At 40.5% G+C, this 23,511-nt stretch overlaps 1 protein-coding gene across 1 annotated transcript; it reads right to left on the minus strand.

Moving 5' to 3' along the window:
- Nucleotides 1-9,923: 9,923 nt before the first annotated feature.
- LOC118778282 (leukemia inhibitory factor receptor-like) lies at nucleotides 9,924-22,240 on the minus strand. The gene is made up of 17 exons (XM_036529751.1): nucleotides 22,192-22,240; nucleotides 21,740-21,891; nucleotides 20,903-21,056; nucleotides 20,397-20,693; nucleotides 19,121-19,244; nucleotides 18,729-18,877; nucleotides 17,573-17,703; nucleotides 16,824-16,977; nucleotides 16,333-16,397; nucleotides 15,668-15,908; nucleotides 14,602-14,784; nucleotides 13,915-14,016; nucleotides 13,194-13,343; nucleotides 12,114-12,254; nucleotides 11,884-11,977; nucleotides 10,790-10,856; nucleotides 9,924-10,575 (listed from the first exon to the last, which is right to left on the minus strand). The coding sequence occupies exons 2-17, from the start codon at nucleotides 21,878-21,880 to the stop codon at nucleotides 9,970-9,972; spliced, it is 2,799 nt and encodes a 932-aa protein (XP_036385644.1). The 5' UTR covers nucleotides 21,881-21,891; nucleotides 22,192-22,240; the 3' UTR covers nucleotides 9,924-9,969.
- Nucleotides 22,241-23,511: the final 1,271 nt, after the last annotated feature.

Consider the following 23,511-nt stretch of genomic DNA (forward strand, 5'->3'; position numbering starts at 1 on the left):
TAAAGCGATTTTCCACCGCCAGATAATCACTCCACTCCCAAACCACTCCTTCACCAGGTATGGGGTGTTGACTGTCTTCTTTAACATGCTGGAGCTAACTTGGAATTTCAACAAAAATACCCATACAAAAAGAGCTACACCCATCATAATAAGTACAAGGTCAAAAATAATTGTGTTGGCCGGTTACGGCACTAGGTCTTTAAAGAACAGAGGTTCAATCATGCTTGAAACACCAGCATACCCACACGCTAATCTGCTAACCTGCGGATCATCAGGTATCTGAAGAACGTCATATTTGTTGCAGGCAATGTCACAGAGTGGAATCTGTTTTTTGTGCTGTTGATGTCTAGTCTTGATTATTTCAGAGAAAGTCAAATGATTCACCTCTTAATAAAATGATATTTGGGTTAGAAAAACCCATAAATATAGCTGTATAAATATAGAGACTCTGTATCATGGGGGCAAAGAAAAGTGCATCATTACATGGACCAGTTTAATTCAGTTCTATAGTTTACTGAGTTTAAATAATGGTAGACTCAACTGTTGCTATTTTCAAGAAAACCTCTGTCTGTGAATGATTATTTGTCTTGTGTGCAACATCTCATCGTTCAAATTGGAATTAAGTATCTGAACATGACATACTGACATTTTTACTCATAAGAGTCCTAGCATCTATCTTAGAAATAACCCATAATTAATTTTGAATTTGTGAATAGCAGAAACTGAACATCTATTACATTTCTACAGCACCAGAAGAATGACAGGACCTCTCGCTACTGAAATGATGGAGTTCAAACTGAATCTGAACTGAGTCCAACTAATCTGCCAAAATTGATTTATTTCAGAGCAGAATCATCCTGCAAACACAGTGAGTCCTGCTGGGAAAGCATTTATGCAGTACTTCAGAGGGGCTGATGGGAGGTGAAGTCCTAGTCATTGTAAATTCACTCCACAAATATTGCTTAATGTTTACATGTTGAGGTCATTATGGCGGGGCATCAATTCTGAAAGCCCTTAAGTCCTCTTGCAGAATTTTGTAAGAGAGAGAGAAACATGCAAGGGCAAGCTGTTCAATAAAAGCTATCCAGAGCTTTATGTCTTCTTACTGTGGCTGTAGCTGTTGCCCCGTGTGTCAGCCTTTATGTCAGCAGTGTCCCTTGGTGATCAGAAGTGCAATAGTCTTTTTTTTCTAATTTAGACCACAAGTAGTAAATCAAAGCCATTGACTGAGTGGTAAGCAGAGGTGTCAGTCAGACGCTAGATAAGAGACATGTCAGCAACTTACAGGACCATACATTTCCAGGACAAACATTTTAGCCACCTCTGAGCTCTGTTTTGTCCTAAAGCACATGGGATTGGGCTTGACAACACCTTTCTCTGTGTGCATGTCCAGCAGTCAGAGGATGTCACATCCTTAAAAAATGTGAGCGAAAACAATTTATTAATGGAAAGATTACAGATCTCAGTTTTTTGTCTTTTAGTGTGGAGAATGATATAGTATTTGCTTGATGAAGAAGAGGTATGATGCAATGATCTGTACAGTAATTAAATCAGAAGGCTGGTGTGACAGACATATAGTGACAGCACATCAAGTGGTGCTTGATCTTCAGAATGTATTAATGCTAGTAAATCATGCATTACGATTTCAAGGTAGAACACGCTGCTGTTTTTCATGTTTCTATTATTGCAGAGGCTGGTAAATATTTCAGGTGGCCTCTAGGAATACAATACTTGTGTGTGTCAGTAAATACCACAGCAAGGAACAGTAGGAAGAGGTTACTCAACAGGACTGTTAATCATGATGGTGTCATGGGAAACACCAACAAACAGAAGCTGGTTTCCTTGGGAGAAAGCTGAGGTAATAAGATTCAGTAACAGGCAGTAGCCCTGGATGGATGGATTTGACAGCCATACTGCCAATAAAACTTGGACAGCTCATGGAGCAGCTCATCTTTTTAAAAATACATGTTTCATAATAGAGACTAGACTGTGAGTGTCCTAACCATTTTCGTTGAAGGCCTGTCAAAACAAGAAAAGACTGCAGACTAAGTAGTATTATGCAAAAATAATATCACCTACATTATACATATGCACACACATAATCTACATAAACACACAGACTCCTCTTTCTCTCGGAAATATTTCACAAGCTATACTGTTTTGTTTATCAAAACACCATGACCCTCAAATGTGACTGGTTACTGTGCTTTGCTATTTCCACAATGACATTCGGCTTGTCCCAGCAGGTAATCTGTTGTCATTTCCTTATATATCCATGAAACATGGCTGTGTTTACCCAAGTTTGGAAAGGGTAGCATTATAAAGACTGAAAACTATTGGCTGTGGCTACCTATCTAACATTTTGGGACATGAGGCTTGTGATGCTCTCCAAAGCAAAAAAACAAGGTAAAAGTAAACCCAGTGCACAAGATCACTGCTTTTCAGTGGCCAGTCTGTCACTGTTTGATTGAATGGAGGTGGTGTGCGGTTTCCTCTCGCTACCCATTATAGCCTAAGAATCAGTAGGTGGAAAGTAAGTCATATACTGTCCCAGTGATATATAAACTGTGCATGACAGGCATAGACATAGTGGCAGAACCCTTGCAATTGAAGCAGGGATGGTATTTATTTGTCCTCTGAACAGCCAGCCTTGGAAACTACTATAGTCTATTGCTTCTTATCTGATGGTGTTTGTTGAGACATATTTTATCTAATTGTTGCAGAGGCCTGATTAGACCTGCTGATGGGCTTTGTTTGGCCTTTAGGCCTTAGTATGGACACCCCCTTTCTAGATAAAACAAGTTCTCTGCATATCCTTTGGCACTGTAACGACCTAGATGCTACCAAAATCTAGTCAATCCAGTTAGGTGACCCAATACGCCTTCCTTTCCAGCTCTAATCAAGAACACAGGCTTCTCATGCCATCCTCGCTCACATCAGCCACCAATTTGACATGCTTACCTCGGGCTAATTCAATTTCTGTTTGACGCGCAGGGTATTTGTGAAAACACATGTGACGCACGCTCAAGCCTTCATCACCCTGTGTGGTTGGTGTGTTCACATTTTCAGTTCACGTCACTGGTTCCCATGCTGTAAATCTGAGATAGAGCAGTCTGATATCCTTATTGGCTCATGACATTCTGCATCTTGCACAGTAAGAAATGTGAAGAAGGCCTTTCCCTACTCCATTGCGAACTGTTTTCCTAGCTTTTTTTTTAATGCCACCACTTGAAATTAACCTGGAGAAGAGCTGACAGAATCTGCAGAGACTACAGGGATGTAATTGTTTCTACTGTTACTCTTAACTACTGTGTAAATGTGCTTTAGCCCTATAATTTCACTTGGTATTGCATGTGATGCAATCAAACATGCAAAGATCCTGATTATGCAACACCTAAACTCTCCCATATTTAGCAACTCTGAGCTCCATCTAAGAGGACAGCCCATATCTTATCATCAATGAAAAAACAGTGAGATATACTGTATGTCTTAAATGAATGCATAGGGAGACATACAGGATGTTTACAAAAGCCTGGATTGTGCTGCAGGTACAGTATATGTCACATTTTGCCACATTTACAGATCACCAGGAACTGGATTCTGTTGTGTCTCTGTGCAATGTGGTACTTGACATAGTCAAAATCAGGCCAGACTTAAGTAGCCATGTTAATTGTTTTGCTGTGGGGTGAGAAATGGATGCAAGTTTGTGCCTGTTTCCTGGAGCTTACCTTCCAGCACTTTTGACAATCCATCTTTATAGGAAATGCAGGTTTATATGTATGCATGGGTATTCAAACAGCCTGGAATAAAATGTGGCCACCGTCCTGAAAACTGCAGAAACAATAGAGAAGGAGCATTCACAATCAACTAACATCACTGCAGAAATAGAGAATTTCCCGTTGTGTGTCAGACCTTGTGAATGTACACATTGATGAAGTTTTTTGGATGAAAAAGAGTGAAACTGAGTGAAAGTGAAAATCAGAGCAAAACTGTAAATGTCGCGTGGCTAGAATGTGAGGTATTTATCAGCTGATTTTTCCTGTGTTGGTGACAACAGATCGTCACACATTCATAGAATACATCAGAGGAGAGGCATCAGACTACCTAGCTTCAGACATGGTCAGTAAAAACCGACTTTGCATCACTTTACTCAGGCATGTCAGTTTACTTAAACTTTGACAAGCCTGGATAACTTTCTCCCAGCTTATGCTCCTCAGTATCTCCATGAGCATGTCTCATAGGGAGGTTAAGCACTACAGATCTCTAACAAAAGGTGAAAATTGAGGGGTTCCCTTAAAGTCTCAAAAACACTTCAGAAATGAAAAGGTAGTTTGAAACACTTATTCTACATCACAGATCATCATTTACTGAGTTCTTACCCCCTCTAGTGGCCATAATGTTCAATTTCTGGATTTAATGCTTCAAGAACCTGTCAATGCTTTGGACTACACTGTGTGAAGGATGATTATGCAATCAGTGTCCTTAATCATTTGAGGTTCTACAAAATAATTTGGAAATAAATTCAGCTGGAGAATTAGGAAGATGGTGGGGGAAAATCATGCCATTCCTAAAATAACACTTTCAATGAATATTTCACTGCTAGCCTGGATCATTTCATTAAGAAAATAACAGGTGATCCTGCTGTTACAGATCACCAGACTTGCTTAAGACTGCAAGAGAGACCCAAATAGTTATCAGGTACTTCTTCACTTGAGCTAATTACTATTCTAATGCTGTGACTCTGTGTATGGCTTTCGCTTGTGTTATGCTGTGTCTCATTTGTAAGTTGCTTTGGATAAAAGTCTCTGCCAAATGAATAAATGTAAATGTAATTAACATTCAGGAGTCACTCTGTGTTCTTTTGTTTTAACACTAGGGTGGAAAAATAGGGCGTGCATTTTAGCACTGATGAAAGAGCAGCTCACAAGAGCTAATTGTTCGCCACTTTGTAATCCTGCCTTTCATTTTTACAAACTGATCTGCAATCACACAGACCATGTCAAGAATTGACCTAACTGGGTCAGTACAGTTTAACACTTGCAACATAGTGATTTCAGCCCTTACACATAGACTGCAAATTGGTTGAGGTGGATCAGGTGGAATATTTGCCAGTGTAATATGCAATTTTGCATACACATCTCAAACTTGTGCTGTATGGAAGTGTGGAGGTGGACCAGTTTTGACATATAGTTTCACTGACATTTTCTTGCCCTCTGTTTTTGGTTTTCCCATATGTTATTAAATTTCCCCCAAATCCTCCATGGACAGTTGCTGGTCCAGATAATACTACCACACAATCCCAAACATTTGACAATCATATCTGTGCATTTAAGCAACTTCCAATCTTTCCAACCAACATTTCAATAGCAAAAAAGATACATCAGATAAATAGGATACCTGGCCAAAATATTTTGTGCCTCATTTGACAAATATGTCCAAGAAGGAATACTCATGCACAACTTAAAAAATGACAAATCAGTTTCATTACAATGAATACTGACTTTATAATGTTTATAGAGAAAATACTGGTAAAATATGTTAGATTTCTTTAGACTTTTTGTTCAGTGTCAGACTTGAATTGCCGTTTCAGTTGTGCACCATATATAAGGAGATAATGTCATTTGGCAGTTCATTGGAGAAATCCCATGAGACCCCTGTATCCTGACTCCATTTAGTACCTTATTCAATGCAGCTAGCTAGCTGTGCTAATGAGAAGATGCATGACTTGAGCCAAAATGCTTCCATGAGGGTCTGAGGGTCTTCTCTTCACCACAAACACTGGAGATATAATAATCAAATGTAAAATAAATATCCCAAGAAGGAAAAAGCCTTTGGGTGATGTTAAATGTGGATTAGAAAGTTTCATAGTTCATATAGTGAGTGGGGAGAAGTGTGGATCAGTCCAGTCTGAAGGTACATTTTACTACTACTGATCCTGTAGAGGAACTCTTCTATTGGTAAGGAGTATGGTTAGCTGTAAATTTCACATACCATTTGTTCTGACATCTGATAATGTTGCCTCCCTGTGAGGGGAGTTGTCATTTTATAACTTTTGAGGTCAACTACAGATGAGAAGTTTTAAGTAGTTTTGAGTACTATCACAGACCACAGGCGGAGTTTCAGGCTACAAGTCTGGACAAATGAGTTGTAGAACGGGTTTTATTTCAAAACTGGGTCAGGCAAAAGGCAAAACACAAATCAAACACCTGCTCTCTAGGAGCGATACCTTCTTTGAATTCCTTTCCATCAAACAAAACACACTTAAACATATCAAAAAACGAACAAAACATAGCAAACCAGCACAAAAAAAAAAAATCCATGTTCAAAATAATGAAGAAAATTAATGTTCAGTCTATACTTCCTGTTATTCTGCTAGTCTGTATCCCCGCTATTCAGACTATTCTTCCAGGCAGCAGTACCAAACAATGGGCTTACTTGTTAGGCAGATCTACTGTTCTTCATCTAGCTGGCTTACTGTGTTTACTGGCACCACTATGCCAGCCAGTCAACTTACTATAAAGATGAATGAACCTGCTCAGCATTGCTGAAATAAAGAAGCCAAATGTCTCTTCCCACCGACAGTGAGCAGCTCCTTGTGTGCCTCTCAATCACAAGCTCATTAGTCAGGTGATGGAGCTGCTCCAGAATCTTAACAAAGTCCTCTAGCACTACCCCTTTTACTTCACATGCGACACATTTAGCCCAGAATTAAGGACACAATTAACTTTTGCCATGGCTTTACATTTACATTGGTGAAAAGTGCTACGGATAGTGACAATGATACAGACAAGTGCTTCAACACAGAGCTGGCTCAGCTTAGTTCCCATCCATTTCATCCTAGTTCCCTGCCAATACACAGAAATGCCATAGTGTATACATATCCAACACACAGGAGCATACATAACATTATACACAAACAAGCACAAACACACAAATATGGCTCAGAAGGACACAGTGAGTAAAACCAATGAAGAGGTTAAGCAGGAGAAACAAGGGCCTGCTCCAGTGACGCCCTCAAAAGTCACTGTCTCACTCAAGCCTAAAAATTCTTTTTTAACTTTTGATTTTAAAAATGGTTCACATTCCCTATTTAACAAGAGACACTATAAACAGATTGGAACAGAAACATATAACATGGAGTATTGTGGCTTCATGAAAGCAATACATGCTTGTGGCTACTGCCATGTGCACACTGTACAGCACAGCATAAGACGCAAAGGCACAGGGACCGCAGAGAGGCGTCAGCATTGAAACAGCCGGTGACCATGGAGATGATAGAACATGAGTCCTCTAGAGGGATAATCACCATACCTGTTATAATTACTTTTAACATTGACCCAAGGATCTTATAAAAATATTTTACACCACTATTTGGCTAAGACTCTGAGCCCTGCCCAGTGTACTTAGCAGCCATAAGCTCAAAACAGCTCTCCTGGTTCAGTTAGCCCCTGCTGCACTGTTTATGACCTGGAAAGGTGTTTCCCTTGATCTCAGGTGTAATATGTCATGATCAACATGTACCATAGTGCAAGACATCATGTTACAAACCTGTTCTAGTACAGTGTGTTCAGTGTTTCATATGCATCAAGAAATGACTAAATGGTCTAGCCTACTTCCTGGGCAGCTGTTCATTCACTTCTTCTGAAAACAGACTCTGCCTCAGATGCAACAGAATGACCCTTTGCATAAATTATTGCATAATAAAGAATATTTTAATTTTGTGTTTATGCTGCAGTGAGGCTTAAGTAATCACACCTTGAGGACTCACTGGCTATAAAATATTTTCAGACAGGACTACGTTCAGTTCAGACAGTCATTACCAGAACTGTAAATGAACCTCTTTACAGGAAATGCCCAGGTAGGTAGAGGTTCAAGGCTCCTGAATTGTGCAGGGAATCTTAAAAGTCTTAAAAGTCCCTCTTCGCTACATGGATGTAAATAAGACCCTCTGTTACAATTCATTCCCATTGAATTTTTCATTGTACTGACCCATGCTGCTTCTCCTGCTTTCATTCGGAATCATTGCCAGTAAGAAGGTCTACGGGCTGTACTTTAACCTTTATGGCCTGTCAAACAAATGTATAGAATGAAGCACAGAGTAATATCTTAAGGCAAATGTAAATGCATTACACTGGAACCATTACATTGGAACCATTATACTTTGAGGCAAATAGAACCTGAGGACTTACAATAATTTGCCTTTGGTAAAATCTAAAATTTTTAGAAGTTTGAGAAAAATAAAACTTTTGTTTAACAGTTACAGTCTCGTTTACAGTTTTTGACTGATCACAATCTTATTTAAAGCCACTTACAAAGAGCAAATACAAAGTGCATGAGGACCACTTGTATATGCTGAAATATTTGTAGTTTTAATACAACTAAACTTACTTTAATTGACAAACTCATATCTTACCACAAAATTAGTTTATAAAATAAAACATAACATAAACCTAAAACAATCCTAATATAGGACTATAATGTAACTCTTAAAGCACTGCGAAAAAAATGATAAAATAACAAAACAGTAGACAGGAAATGTACAGAAGTGCTTCTACTTGTACCAGCTAAAAGACTTTGCTACTCAAACTGTTATCTACTAGACAATGCGAGCTACATTTACTACATTTTTAAAATATTTGCGGGGGGCATCAATGTAGTAGAGCAGTCACTTTGTGCAATAAAGCACCTGAGAATGTTTAGAAACCTGTATACCAGTGCTAGCACATACAAAAATGTGAGTATACACATGTTAAATCTTGGCAGGAGAATATATTAATACATGAAAGAGAAATGCTCAGTTCAATTTAATAAGGCTGTCAGAAATTACAGGAAAGATTATTGCATGTGTATTCTAACATCTTGCAAAAGCAGGCATGAATTAAAATCTCAGCTGAAGGTTTCAGGCAGCATGTCTGTGACTGCTTAGAATGTCACAGTCCAAACTGTCCTGTGTGTTTATTCCTTATACCGAATGCCATGTTGACATTAATGTCAACTGCACCAACCCGTGGAAAGCAACACCAGAGCATAAATATGGATTCTACACAACTCATTGTTTCCAAACTGACAGTTTGCAGCTGACTGTAATGTGTCCCGTTGATCTGTCCCATCATTCAATTGAAATGTGTACAGGAGCCAGAGGTACAATCTGTTGACAAATATACAGGTTGTGTGTGACCCCATAATAAAGATTGCGGCAAAGTACCAGGACTGATACATGCCACTTGTCTTCAGCATCAACTGTTTATTTGGGAATATGAGACACAAGGATTATGGAGAAGGCTGGTATGATTTAGTGTATTCTTGCTGACTTTAGAGTGAACCCTGTTAACAACAGCTATGTTTTGTAATTAATTTTGTCAAAGGTGGCCATGCTGATCCTGACTGCAGTTGAGAAAAAAGCTGTTAATAGCCACAGATGATAACTGACTTCATTTCTGTAATCACTTTTGGTAAAGTCCCTGCTTAATGGAGTGTACATCTTCATAAAACACAATAACCTGTACCCTTTATTGCCTTCTTTAGTAAAGTATATGCTCTAATAGGTTATGAATCTTCTGTCAATCTGTTTCTTGCCTATTGTGCTAGTCTACAATACCATATACACCGTTATAGTCGGTGTATGTCGGTACATGTAGTGCTGGGCAATTTGTTGTTGATGTAACTACAATTCTCCAACCTTGCACTCTTTGTGATCATGGAAGATGACAGTTGTGATCACAGAAAAGACATTTGTGAGCTGCTCCAGGTCTAGTTGTATAAACATAGACAAAAGACCTTTCTCATGCAAGTCTATTCACTGATTCTGAGCTCACATGCACTGTACTTAGTAGTTCACATCATCGTAACGTGCTTGTAATGCCAATACAGAGCATTTCTTCATAAGCACAGAAATTAGACAGGTTATTACACCCTGGGCACAGGCTAAACACCCCTGGTTGGAGTTCTGTGGTGCAACACATGGGGTTATTATTTGTGCGGCAACAGGTTTTGCAACCAGGCAGGGGAAGATGAGAGGGAAGGGGCACGCCCTGAGGCATTCTCTAATGCAGGGTTGTGGAGCAGTAAAGTGAAGGAGTTGACAGATGTGGGGCTGCTCATGGAGCTGTCCAGGCCGCCCGTCACCGGAGACAATGGTGGCTGGGTGGACTGGGGCTGATACCCTCCAGAGTCTCCATGGAGATAGAGGTCACGCGGGACACCCTGGGGCTGCCTGGGGCAGGACATGGTCTCCTGGGGCCTGTACACATCAGAAGGCAGAGTGCCCTGTGGAGAGGACAGGCTTGAGTAGACGGTGGGACACTGGAGTCTTGTGTAGGTGATATCGGTTTGTATGGAACCATAGGAGCCGGAGGAGGAGTCAGAAGAGGAGTTGACGGGCTTCTGGAGATCGTTGCCCAACTGGCTGTAGGATTTGAGGACAATGGGTCCACTGGTGTCTGTGTCGATTGGGTGGTACCCATCTCCATCTTCCACCAAGATCACATCTCCAAGCTTGTCCAGTGGGTTTTCCATGACTTGCACTTTGCTGTAAGGGCACGGGTTCACATCCAGTGTCCGGATGTCCAACAACCCCTGGGGACAAGCAAAATCTGGTTTTGTGAAGTTCAACAGTGGCCATGTTTTATGATAACTCAAAGCAGAGATGCTTATGAAGTAAACTATGGAAAATGCCAAGGTATTGATAACAAATTTTGTGAATCCAGGTGAAGCAGATCTCCTTGTGTTGTGTGACAGCTGGAGACAGGCACAGGAAAAGTGAAGCACAGGTAGGGAAATAAGGACTCACGTGTGATTTAAAAAATTCATCTGGGAGCCTAGGTTTTGGGATCTCAGGGTAAATCTTCTCCTTCACCCTGTCACAGAAAAGAGGGCAGAACAGAGAATGCTTAATACCCAATATTGTGGAGTCCAGCTCAAATAAGTTGCATAGAATGACAGTTCTGCCCCTGACACAAGGAGAAATTTACTAAGGTGTTTGGCAGAACCAAACGTATTAGGGCTAAATGAGGTTGCAGTCAATGAGCATGGAGTTTATTGCCCATTTACTACAATCAGTTACTGAAACATAATTATGTAGCCACATAAAAGACATTTAATTGCACACATGTCGCAGAACACAGTGGATGGCACCTTACCTGGTCCAAGTAATGAGAAAACATGCAAACGCAAACGCCAATTACAGCATTAAAATATGAAACATGAGAACAAAACTTTAAAACCAGTCATGCAAAAAATAAATAAATAAAGAAATAACTTGCTCTGCATCACAAAACAAAAAGCTGAAGAAATGAACATGGCATGATAGTTAGAGGTGCTCCAAAGAAAAACTGTCTTTTACTTAAAAAGTGGTGCAGGTAAAAAAAAAAATAATAAAATAAAATACAAATGCTAGTCAGCCTGAAGAAATTTCTTTGCTAAATCCTTTCATGGATAATGCTTTCATTTAGTTAAACATATCCTTACCAGCAGATGCAAATGTATCGAGGGCAAAGACGCATGGAAACGCTATCCTCCAGTTTCTAATTGCCACTTTCACCCATCATGACTTTCACCCATTGCATCCGGTTAGTTACTCCCGCACATGGATTTTCAGGCCTTTGCCACTCAAATAGCCCACCCAGTCCTTTATTATATCTGTCCCTCTGTCCTTTGACATTCTGTATTCTTCAGTGCCTACTCTTCATTGTAGCACTTCTGTTTCAGGTGAGACCATAAGACCACTCACAAGCACTGAGTCAACAATTCCCAAACAAAACATTAGTTCCAGTCAGAGTTATATTCCCTAAACATTTTTATGGAATGAGGTCTCCTGGAAGAAGAACAAAAATCAAACATCCTTATTTGCTTGATTAAATGTCAAAACAAAACAGCCTCCCTTACCATTTCCTTTTCCAGTAGCAGGAGACAATGATGAGGATTAGGATGCAGGTCAATGCAGCAGAGGTGGTAAAGGTCCCCACGATCAGCCAATCAGCTGCAGAAAGAAGATCACATCAGGAATGCCACATAACCATTGGTGGTTGGTGACTGATTTACCCGCCTGAATCTGACTTCACCTTATTGTAACTCAAAGACACTAAGACACTAAGTCAGGGTAAAATGACACTTACTGGGAGGGTCAAACTTGATGACGGCTGTGGCCCCCTCATCTTCTCCCCCTAATGTGTAAGCCTTTACTGTGACGTCATAGACACCACCGTACAGCAGGTTTCTCAATGTGTAGCTCTTGGCATCAACTTCTGTGATGTTCTCTAGCAAAGTGTTAAACAAACAGATGAACAGAAAACAAGATAAAGATAATTGTATTATTAATACAAATCAACTATCCTGCATCAGTCATCTTTCCTCATTTGCAACATGTCTTCTCTCTCTGCTGTTACGACAGCAGATATAGATATATCAATAATGCATATTTAATCCTAGCAAATTATTTGTCAGTATTGGCTATTTAATCTTGTCAAGTTAAAAACTGTGTATCAATGGTCTCCACTCCTGGTCTTAGAGAGCTGACCTGCTGGCCAAATCAGCTGTCTGGGATACATTGGTGAATGAGGTGAGGTGAATGGAATCCTTCGATACACTCACATGCAGCCAATGGCTGTTTTGACCACTACAAGTCCCACAGTACACTATAGTACACTATAAGTTGGTGCTCATTGGAGTATATGTGCTACTCCACTGATGACTGACCTGAGCAACCTGCGGATGTTTTATAAATTGCATAGTACCTGAGAACAGTGAGATGAGGAAAATCTAGCTGACCTGCCCACCCCTATCAAAAGTGTTCTGGCACCGCAGGCTCCCAGTCCTTGCTGGCAGTCAGCATGGCTGGTTTCAAGCCCGGGCCATAGGGCTCAGCTTGTGCACAAGACAAGAGCCCTGCCAGCTGTGTCCCTCAGGAGCCCCTCGTCATTTATCAAAAGCAACTCTAGCAATCAACTTCTGAATGTCAGTTACTATTTAGTTAGGTAAATAACTATTTAAATCATTACTGGGATGAATGGTTATTTAAATAGCACATTGGCTGATAAGCTACAAAGCGTGTTAGCACCACATCACATCAGATCACAAAATGTATGTACCATACCATCACTGTGATAACATCACCGTCACTCAATGCCAAGCACACATTTTGTTTCTATCTGTATGCCTGCCTCCTGTGTTTGTGCACAGTGCTCTGTTGCGGTTACCTGTGGAGATGAGGTGGTAACCATTCTTTATATACACATAATAGCCTTGGATGAATCCGTTCTGCTTCTCCAGAGGAATCCCTTCCCATTGGAGCAGAATCTTTGACCCGTGCTGCTCAGCCGTCAAATTTTTAACCGCCTCGGCTGGAGCTGCCCAGAGAGAACAGGGAGAAAACAGTGTTAATACACAAAAAAGGGGGATTCACCACATACGCTGGGAAAGGAGAGCATCACTGCACACAGGAAGAAAGATCTGAACGGCTGAGAGAGATCCACTTTGTGTTTCTATGAGAGAAACAGAAACACACAATCCCCTCTTCTAAGCAGGAACCCCCACAGCCCAACACTCCAAAGCTTACAGCCATAAAAGGGCCTACTCTCAGCAATGTCACACAAGACAATATACTGTGACTATACTGTGTAAAGCTGTTTGTCACAGTTTGAGCGATAAGGGGCCCAACAATTCACATCCTCAGTAAACATAAGATAGGCCTTCCAATTTCCTTCCTTCTGTCTTTCCACTTTTCTCTTCAAAAGGCAGTTGTTAATTTCGTTCATGTTTCGTGCATGAAACGAAATTCATTTCATTTATCTAATGATTAATAAATGTTAGTGCTTTTAACAGTGCAGCAAAACGGACTGATCTGGCTAGTGTGAATAGAACACAGACAAACCCCTGCTACTGCTCGCTAATGGACAATTACAGACCATGCCTCCTCACCAAGCTCCTTTGCATATCCCTGCATCCTTGCCAGAGGCTCCGGGGCTCCTGGGGTGCAAGCGTAGACGGAAAAAGAGTACCTTTCCCCTGGCTCAAAGGTCCCTGTGAAGGAGAGCAGAAATATAGTCATGAAATTCTCTGTTCTGACTAAGCACAAAGAGAGACACACACCCATCCACCCTTCCATCCAGGGAGGAGATGATATGGAAGCCCCACCTTCGTTTGGCTGCCACTAACAAGCCAAGAAAGGGAAATGGCAAAACACTATTATAGTGCTGAGAATAGCCTTGGCCTGCCATGGTGTATTAAAATAAAGCGACATCAGTTTTGACTACAGATGTACTTTGGGAAGTGGCTTTTGCTCTTGTCTCTAATCCAGCCTCTCCTGACTTGTTATTCCCACGATCCCATTTCATCATTGACAATATTCTGTGGTGGCAAGATAATGTCAAAAAAGTAAAAGTTTCAATGAATATAACACTATCAAATATGTGAAATTTAATTACGATACGTATTATCGGTAGTAAATATTGCATACTATTTCACTGAGTTGACTAGCAGTAGTTATGAGTAGCAATTGAAAACAATACAATTAAATGTCTTTGACAATTTTTCTGCAAAGGAATTTGTAAGAGTACATCTCCACTTCATAACCACTCACAGTGCTAGCTGTTTTCCCAGACTCACCTGACTGGATTGTGGTGCTTGTGTTTCCGACGGGCACCTTCATCCAATTGAAACTGCAGTTACGCCTGATGTGGGTGGGGTACCACTCTACAATGTACCCACAGGTGGCACTGGCACCTGGGGGCCAGGACAAGTCAAAATGGCCACTGCTGCCCGAGACCAACAAGACAGTGACCTCATCATCTGCAAACACAAGACAGAGTCGTGATGGAGTGACAGAATATGACCCTTCAAGAGTCATATTTCTCCCTCCTGTTCACCTAACAGAATATCTGGAGACTGTCACTTTCTCCCATAGCCCTTGAGCTAAAGACCTGGGCATAACTTTCTTCCCCTTCCTTTTCCTCTCAACACCCTTTATTTTCAAGTGTGCCCTTACTGATTCTTTTATATAGTATTCATATTTTTAAAAATAAAAACATGAATTCTCTTTACTCTTACTGTCATTCAGCTGCCACTCTAATCTCTATATTCCTAATGTACACAGAATTCTGGTGCTCAGCTTGTCTAGTTCCACATTGCATTCAAGCTACCTGCTTACTTGGTTCAGTTCATGGCCCCAATTCATTTCATGATATTTGCTTCAAATAATGTTTTGCTTTGACAGTCTGCTCCTCTTTACCTGATATCCTACATCATCATACTCTACATCCGCTGATCTCCAACTGCTTTTAGCAGAGTGCTTAGTCAGTCTCTTTCTACCAGATTTGTTTCCTCTCACCTTTTGCTACCTTATTACATTACATTACATTATTATCATTTAGCAGATGCTCTTATCCAGAGCGACTTACATTGGTTACAATTTTTTTTACAATGTTATCCATTTATACAGCTGGATATTTACTGAGGCAGTTGTGGATTAAGTACCTTGCCCAGGGGTACAGCAGCAGTGTATAAGGAAAAACAAGGCACAATTCCGATCTTCGTGGAAAAGGGCAGAATTACAGACTGTTATCTTGGTTGCTTGTGCCACAGCAGGGAATCGAATCGACAACCTTTTGGCTACGAGGCCTGTTCCTGAAACACCCTGCTACAATGCCACCCTCAGGTCTGGTCCTCCTCTCACCTGACACAAGCCTGGGGACGGTGATGCTGGCAGGAGGGGAGGAGCCGGCTGAGTTTAAGGCTTTAACCGTGACAATACGATCTCCACCGTCCCCCAGTCTGAAGGGGGCACTGCAATGGCCTGGAGGACCACAGTCCACAGAGCAGGCCACAGTGGACTTCTCTGTCTCCCTCTTCATGGAGCTCCCCAAAGTCACCTCATACCCCAAGATCTGGCCATGACTCTCACTCTTGGAGAGACGCTGGGGGGGGGGGTAACAAAGTACAAAAATATTAAAGACAGCTGCCTGGTCTCATTCTTCTTTGACCAGAATTATATACATATCAGGTACATCTTAAGTCCTTGAAGAGTCTTAGATACTCTTAATTTTTGATGATTTTGGCAATGGTACACTGATGTTACTGAAGCAATTCAAATACAGTACAGACTTGTACCTTCTACTTTGTTATTTCATTTACTCGCAACTGTGTCTTGACTCCTATTCTCTAAAGCTCTCAGGATAGGGCTCATGATAATATTGTCATTATTTCCCTGAGTAGCAATACTTCTATTTTGTCAAGAGAGACCATTGTTGTGTGATAATTCTGACACTAATTCTGATTTGGACTCACTGAAAAGCGAGCAGAGAAATCCATGCATGGCACAGGGGTTAAAACTGTACTTACTTTCCACATGACAAGACCTGTGTAATTGCTGTCCATCTGTATCCATACGTCTGGGGCATTTGGACCTAGAAACAGAAGTGGGTTAATCAGATTTAATCTCACATCACGCAGGTGTGTGTGAGCGTGTGTGTGTGTGTGTGTGTGGGTGGGGGGGGGGGGGGGGGGGGGAATAGTACCTCTAACCACCACTGCTAATTCTAATTCAGGAACCAAAACAGTTTAGTCAGGAGTTAAACTAAGAAGGTTTTATCTAATAATTTGGTAGAGAATTTTATGAGCATGGATGAGCATGTCTGTTGACCTTTGTAGACAGAGGTTTGTCAGGACTGTTGTGTTTTTATCACAACCTCTGGAACTCCCACAAAGTTGTAAAGTGCAGCGGATGGTTTGATTTACATGGAAATGGCACCACCTTGTGGCAACATATCTGGAAACGTATAAAATCCCTTCTGACACTGATGAACGTGTAGTAACTGCTTCCAGTTACTCACAGTCCTCTTTGGTGTGGAAGACATGCACTGAACTCCAGCTGCTCCACTTCCAAAAGTTCTGATCTGAGCCACAGTGCACCTTAAGGCTGTAAGTCGTGTCAGGCAGCAGATCTTTCAACAGCACCAGAGACACTCCTTTTCCAGTGTAGTGCTCCTGAGAAAAAAAAAAGTAACGAAACAGATGTGTAAATATACAGAATATACAAAAACAGAACTGCAGTCACAGAATCGCCCTGATTTCAATTTAATGGACTGAATCCAGCTCAGTAAATAATTGAAAAGGAAAAGTCAACTTAAAAAGGGGGAGTCAAGCTGAATAGAACATGCATGAAGAGCTGTAAGTTTACCTTACAAAATCAACAAAATCCAAACTAAATATATGTGGGCTCCCTCTTTTATTGCTTTTGAAGATATGAAGATTATGTTTGACTCCCTCTTACAGATGAAATGGCATGTGTTGAGGATAGATAAATCTGCCTTGTAAGGACCACGAACTTGGTGTTTTCTGATTACAACCGGCTCAACACCCTCTTTCGGATTCATTTTCAAACAAGTCTCTAGATCTTTTCCAGAGAACGACTGAAAAAAACTAATACAAACCTTACCTAACTCAACACTGACACTCCTTCAGAAAGCAGCCCTTCAAATCAATGCCTCCTACAGAAGCAACATGACAGAAAATGCTGTGTTCTCCACATATTTTCTGTAAGTCTTGTCTCTTTTATTCTGTCTTGATAGCAGGTACTCACCATACTGCTATTCAGTTGCAACTGACACACCAATGGCAATTTCTGGTACTCTGTAACATTCCATTTCCACTTAACAGTGGCGTTTCGGGCGTGTACCTCTGTTGCCACGTCTGATGGTGCCTGTAGATGAACTGTGGAGAGAATCAGCAGACCAGCTGTGGGTGCAAGAGGACCCTGAGTTTACACTTTAAAGCTGCCTTCCAAAGCTACCACTTAAGGCCTTAAGACCTCATCTTGGGAGTTGCCACAGAGGGGTATTTCAAACTTTAGTTACCAAGTTACCACTACTCTTGTAACTGTTGGTTTAGATTTGACATTTATTGACAGTTATCTGCTATCAGTTCATGGAGCTGTGTGTTTTTAAAAAGGCAAAAGCTAAGTTTTTTCTTCAAATTACATTTTTAATGTCTGATCTTCAAACAAAACTGTCTCAGTTAATAAAATAGTTCTTTAATTTCCCAGGCTACATACCACAATTAAGAGGACAACCATTGAATCTTAATTCATTCGAAACCAATCCAAATGAGCATTGTTTTGCACACATGCAACTACACTTCTCATCCATAACATTATTTAACCCTTTCGTATGTGACTTATTTAATGTTATGTAGCGTGTATTACATTACGTGGTTTGTTATGTTTTAGTTTTTGTTATTAAGCTTCTCATAGTTATCACTACTGCATTTGCTGTACTTTGTTACATTGAATCACTGTTTCCTCAAAGCTAACGTTAGCTGGAATTTGTCCAATCTAGTGTTCTAATCACACCGGTTTGACCATACGTGCGAAAGGGATAATCACACCAGTGTGACTGTACACGCGGAAGGGTTAAAGCAGAAGGCAATCAAGTGCCCTCAGATTCAGACCACTATTTGCTGAAAAGCTAAATCAATCTTCAATGATGTAAAACTCCTGAGGACTAAATCCAGAACCAGGACTGGAAGCACTGAGTTAGGACATAACAAAGGGATCACCATTACCAAATACCCAAACATACTCATGGCACGTGAAAGTGATGGCAATGAGTAATATTTTTATGATTTTTATGATTTTATGATTTTAGGATGTGTTCCAAAGTGGACAGCTTCAACTCAGCATGGACCCTCAAATGATTACTTGTTGGTGCCATTGGACCAGTGGAATGGGGAGGTCTTACGTCTGTGCATGAGATCTGCTGTGTCTGTGAGCTCCACGCTGCCTAATTGGTTTTTGGCAGTCAAGTTCCAGGTCATCTCTTCCTGTTTCCCATTCATAGTCCATTTGCAATGCCGTACTGGTCCACCTGATTCAGCTTCCTCACAACGTCTGAGAAGTAGTAGGTTAAAATGATGAGATTAATATTATTTTAAAAGGCATTAATTGAGTCTGAGAACTGTGAGAACTAGAATAGGAGGCCCACTGTTACAAAATCATATACCAAAATCATATTCAGTGCACTGAATACAACTGACAGACCGGGAGAAAACTTAACCTCAAGGTCATTTACATAACTCGCTCTGAAGGTATTTTGGGAGACCTTGGAGGCATGACAGCTTGCAGGTGTTGTACCTTCCATTCAGGGTGTACTGAGTCCTATGCTTTCCCACCAGGTATGTGGGCCGACCCTGGTTCCATTGACACTCCACAGACACAAGATCCGTTTCGCACACAAAGTCCTGGTCATCAGGGGGATCTAAAGGGAGGAGGTCACAAGTCACGATCATCTGACCTCTGATCCAACCAACGAACATAATTTGCTATCATTATGTTTGTATCCTGTTACTGATTGTTAGTCATTTCATTCAATTTGACTACACCTCAACTGTCTTTATGTGATACTTTCATTGATACTATTTTTTCATTATTTCATTATTTGTTAGTTTTTAGTTTCTCATTTTGTTTCTGATATATCCTTCATTTGTTATCAGTGGGGCAGATCTGTGGGCTTCAATCACTTTAGACAAACTCCAGAAAAAGTGCACATAAACAAGTAGTCCCGAGCTTTACAAACAGCTTAAAAACCAGAACCCTATCATTCCTTAGCCACTAATGTGCACATGTAAATTATACATGATTGCTTGGTGGGCTGAAGGTTCTTCAAGGCCACACCAGTGCTCCTCAGAATAGGTCCTAGGACCCTATTTACTAAACCAGTTTTAATTCTTTCAACTGAATGAAATATGTATGAGTACTATCAATATATCTGAACAAACAAACATCTAAAAACATATTTCAACAAAAAAGGAAATTATGGAAAGAAATCAGGATCAATGTTTGGTTCACTGCTGATGTAACATGATAAGGGTATATGGGACCACAAATGAGCAGGCACAGTGGGTTTCACTGAACTCTTGCAGGGCCCCAAGAGAAGATTATTTGTAAAATCATTTTGGAACAGCTTAAACCAATCACACAAGGTCATTAGAAAAAAGAAAAATTCTATCAAAAAACTTCAATCTGGACATACAAGACTGAGGGATCATACAAGCACGAGGCCATATCTAGCTGGAAACTGGTGGTAGGATAATATGGTTGTGTACCTTATGGCAGGATTTACTGTCTTTATATTTCACAAAATGATACTACATTTCAAGGATGCCACTAATGCTTCAGTATTGGTGAAATTACTGGCCTAACTGTGCCGAATGTATTTTTTGTAAGTCACTCTGGATAAGAGCACCTGCCAGAGCAATACACATGAATGTAAACGACAGCTCCTTAAATGTTCAGTGGAATGAAAATAGGCCACTGAAATACTTAAGTCAATTTAGTGAAACTCTGAAAAAAAAAACAAAATGCACAGCTCTAGGGGTGGAGCTCAAGGAATCCTGAGAAATATACTTACAGCCAACAAATACAGTGGCACCTTGTGTTCCGTCCTCTGCAGTACTAGAACAGAACACATCATTGCCAGCGCTTTCAGATGGCTTCTGGTTGTGCTCGATGATGTCCACGGCGTAGGTTCGATTGCTGATCTGGGTGGCATTCAGGTGAATACTTGTTTTCCCAATAATGTCATAATCTATTGTATTTAATTCATGTCCCTCTCTCAGTATGCAGCAGAACATCAGGCTGCTGCCAGGGGTGATCACTCTATCCTTTGGAAACACCTGCATGTGTTTGTGGGAGGAAACATCTTTCCCTGGAAGGGAGACAAAATGCAGCATGTGCAGTAATCCTGCTTTTAATGCAATTCAATGAGTCATTGTGTTGTTAGTTGAATTTCACATGTAACTGTTACTTCTCTTTCTACTAGAGAATTCTTAAGACGCCTGTCATGTGTCATGACATCAACACTCTGGCAGTTGGTTGTGTGGTGTATATACAGTATGTTTCTGTGATTATACTGACCAGGGATGGTCTGTAGGGGGGTCCACGGGCTGCTGCGTCCTTGGTGTTGGGAGCGGACTCTGACTGAGTGGGAGGTGCATTCCAAGGGAATGGGGGACGTCCAGTTCCAGTGATGGACCTTGCCAACCTGGTCTGGTCTCACCTCAATAGCCTCCTGTGCATTTACCAGACCATCTCACAATGAATTATACTGTCAGTCAGAACCTAAAATGCCTTTCCCTTAAACAGGCCATCCACTTTGATTTAACCATAAAGAAATGCTCTTGGAAGTTTAATGTAGCAAGTTAACAATAGCTTAGAGATACACAGATCTATCTGCACAGCTTTCAGACACAATATAAAGTTTTACAAGTCACACATCATAGCATTGTTTTGAATGAGATCTATATACATTTTAAAAGTTTTTTCAAAAGTAATTTTAGGTTTTTAACCAGTTGAACAGAAAATTAACAAAAAGCATTTCTGTTTATGAGTAATTTTTGACTTAAAAGCCATACAACCCTATAATTCAAAGCGCTCATTATATTGATAAATATATGACAATTATTAGCGGCAACAATAATAGGGTCAAAGGATCAAAGGACAAAAAAAAAAAAAACAGAATCACACTAACTTTGAATATTCAGTTTATGTAAAGCTGTCCTTTCCAAGATGCAAAGTGGTTGTAGGAAAAGAGAAGAATCTTGTTCCAAGGTGTTTGAAATATTTGTTGTAAATAAAGCATTGCATTGAAATTTGAATATTCTAATTAAATCCTGCTGTGTCTTGCACATTGTACTCAACTGTTGCTTCAGATGAGTAGATATTCTTTCTCTCTAGTAAAAAACAAGCACTTACATGATGCTGAACATGGTATGTTTCAGTGTGGAGGACTTCAATTTCATAGTAAAATTTCCCATTTATGTTTTTGGTGAAATCAAGGTCATCCCTCCATGTGACAGAAATTCTTTGCAACGTCCACTCTGGATCCACCTTCATCACATGGAGCCCTGCTGACACATTTGCCCCTCAGCATCCCAGTATGCACTGCTCCATAGTCACCAATGACATTGGCAAACTTATCCATAAACATGCACATTTCTATCTACCCACAGCTAAATTTCAGCACCCTCCAACACTATTGTGCAAATTTCACAAAAAAGTATTTTTGTCATTCATTACCATAAACTAAACTTCTCCCGATGTGTGACTGTTTTTTTTTAGTTGTGTGCCCTAAAGTTAGGCTATAGTTTACAGAGTCAAGAGGTGGGTTAGATTTGATGTGATCCTGGACCGGGTTCTGAACTCACCATGTGTGGAATAGTTCTCTTGAATGCTAAGGACCACAAGCAGAGCCAATAGCTGCCAGCTATGCATGATCTGCAAGGAGCATCGGGCTGCAGTTCCAGCTCAGGGAGAGAGCAAAGTAATCACCAGTTACAACTGCACAAAGAGAGGAAAAATGAGTGAGACCATGGAATTAGTCACAAGGACTGGTGGACTTGCCAATAGCAGATGTTTGCTTCCCAGTGGTGAAAAGAACTCCCTGTCCTGCTACGGACAGCTCCTTCACCCCATTCCTTCAGACGGGGCCTGAAGACGCACCTCTTCAGACTCTACCTGGACTGACCCAGCACACAATTGCTGCCTCCCCCCCCAATCAGTGCTGTTGTAAATTGCTATGCTTTTTAAATTGTTTTTTGTTGCCGCCTTTACCCTGACACTCATTGCGCTGTTTGAAGTTGTTGAAGTTTGCTGTTTGAAGGTGTATCGTATTAGTTGTCCTATACGCTGTAGTTGTACAAATCTGATAGTACTGTGACCTCAAACAGACCTTGCTCTCAGCTGAGAATTGTCTCATTGTGGAACTGTACACATCCTGTCCCCGTACTGTCTCTATACTTACTGTATGCACTTTTGTAAGTCGCTTTGGATAAAAGCGTCTGCTAAATAAATAAATGTAAATGTAAATGTTTTTAATTCAATGTGAAAAAGATAAGTATTTTTTCCTTCAACAAAAATGAATGCTGATTTGTGTGAATTATTAAATTAATAATGAAAAGGAGTTTAAATACTCAAAATTACACAGAAGAAGGCTGTAACTGTACTTGCACTCTAGATGGACTTCATGTCTCATATGACTGTTTAATTTGAGGAGTAAGGTAGGACTTTGTGCCACTTTCCTGGAAGAAAGTCATTGTTTTCTCCTGAAACTACCATGTGTGCAGAATTGCAGGCTCTCTTTCCTACAGTTCTTTATTATTTCCTGTTCAATTTGAACATACAATGCAGGCTTCAAATAACAATTAAGCAGGTGCAGTATAAGCATTAACATATAACTGCCTAAAAGGAAATATACAGCCACCTGATAAAATTCAACAAGTCACCAAATGAAGCTCTAGCATTAACCAGTTACAAGTCATGAACTGTCAATGTTAACTTGAAACAGCAGCCAGGCGTTTTTGCAGCTGGAGTGGTACTGTTAGGCTGATGAACCCATATGCAGTTTTTAGAGGTAAACCTTCAGGTATTTCTTAAATAGCTCATTCCATGACTGGAAAGCCAAGCCTTAACATAAGTGTTGAGTCTCAGAGAGAACAAACAGACAACTAGCATGGAGGGCAAGGCAA

This window comes from Megalops cyprinoides, chromosome 5 (genome assembly GCF_013368585.1).
Source record: "Megalops cyprinoides isolate fMegCyp1 chromosome 5, fMegCyp1.pri, whole genome shotgun sequence".
Taxonomy (NCBI): Eukaryota; Metazoa; Chordata; class Actinopteri; order Elopiformes; family Megalopidae; genus Megalops; species Megalops cyprinoides.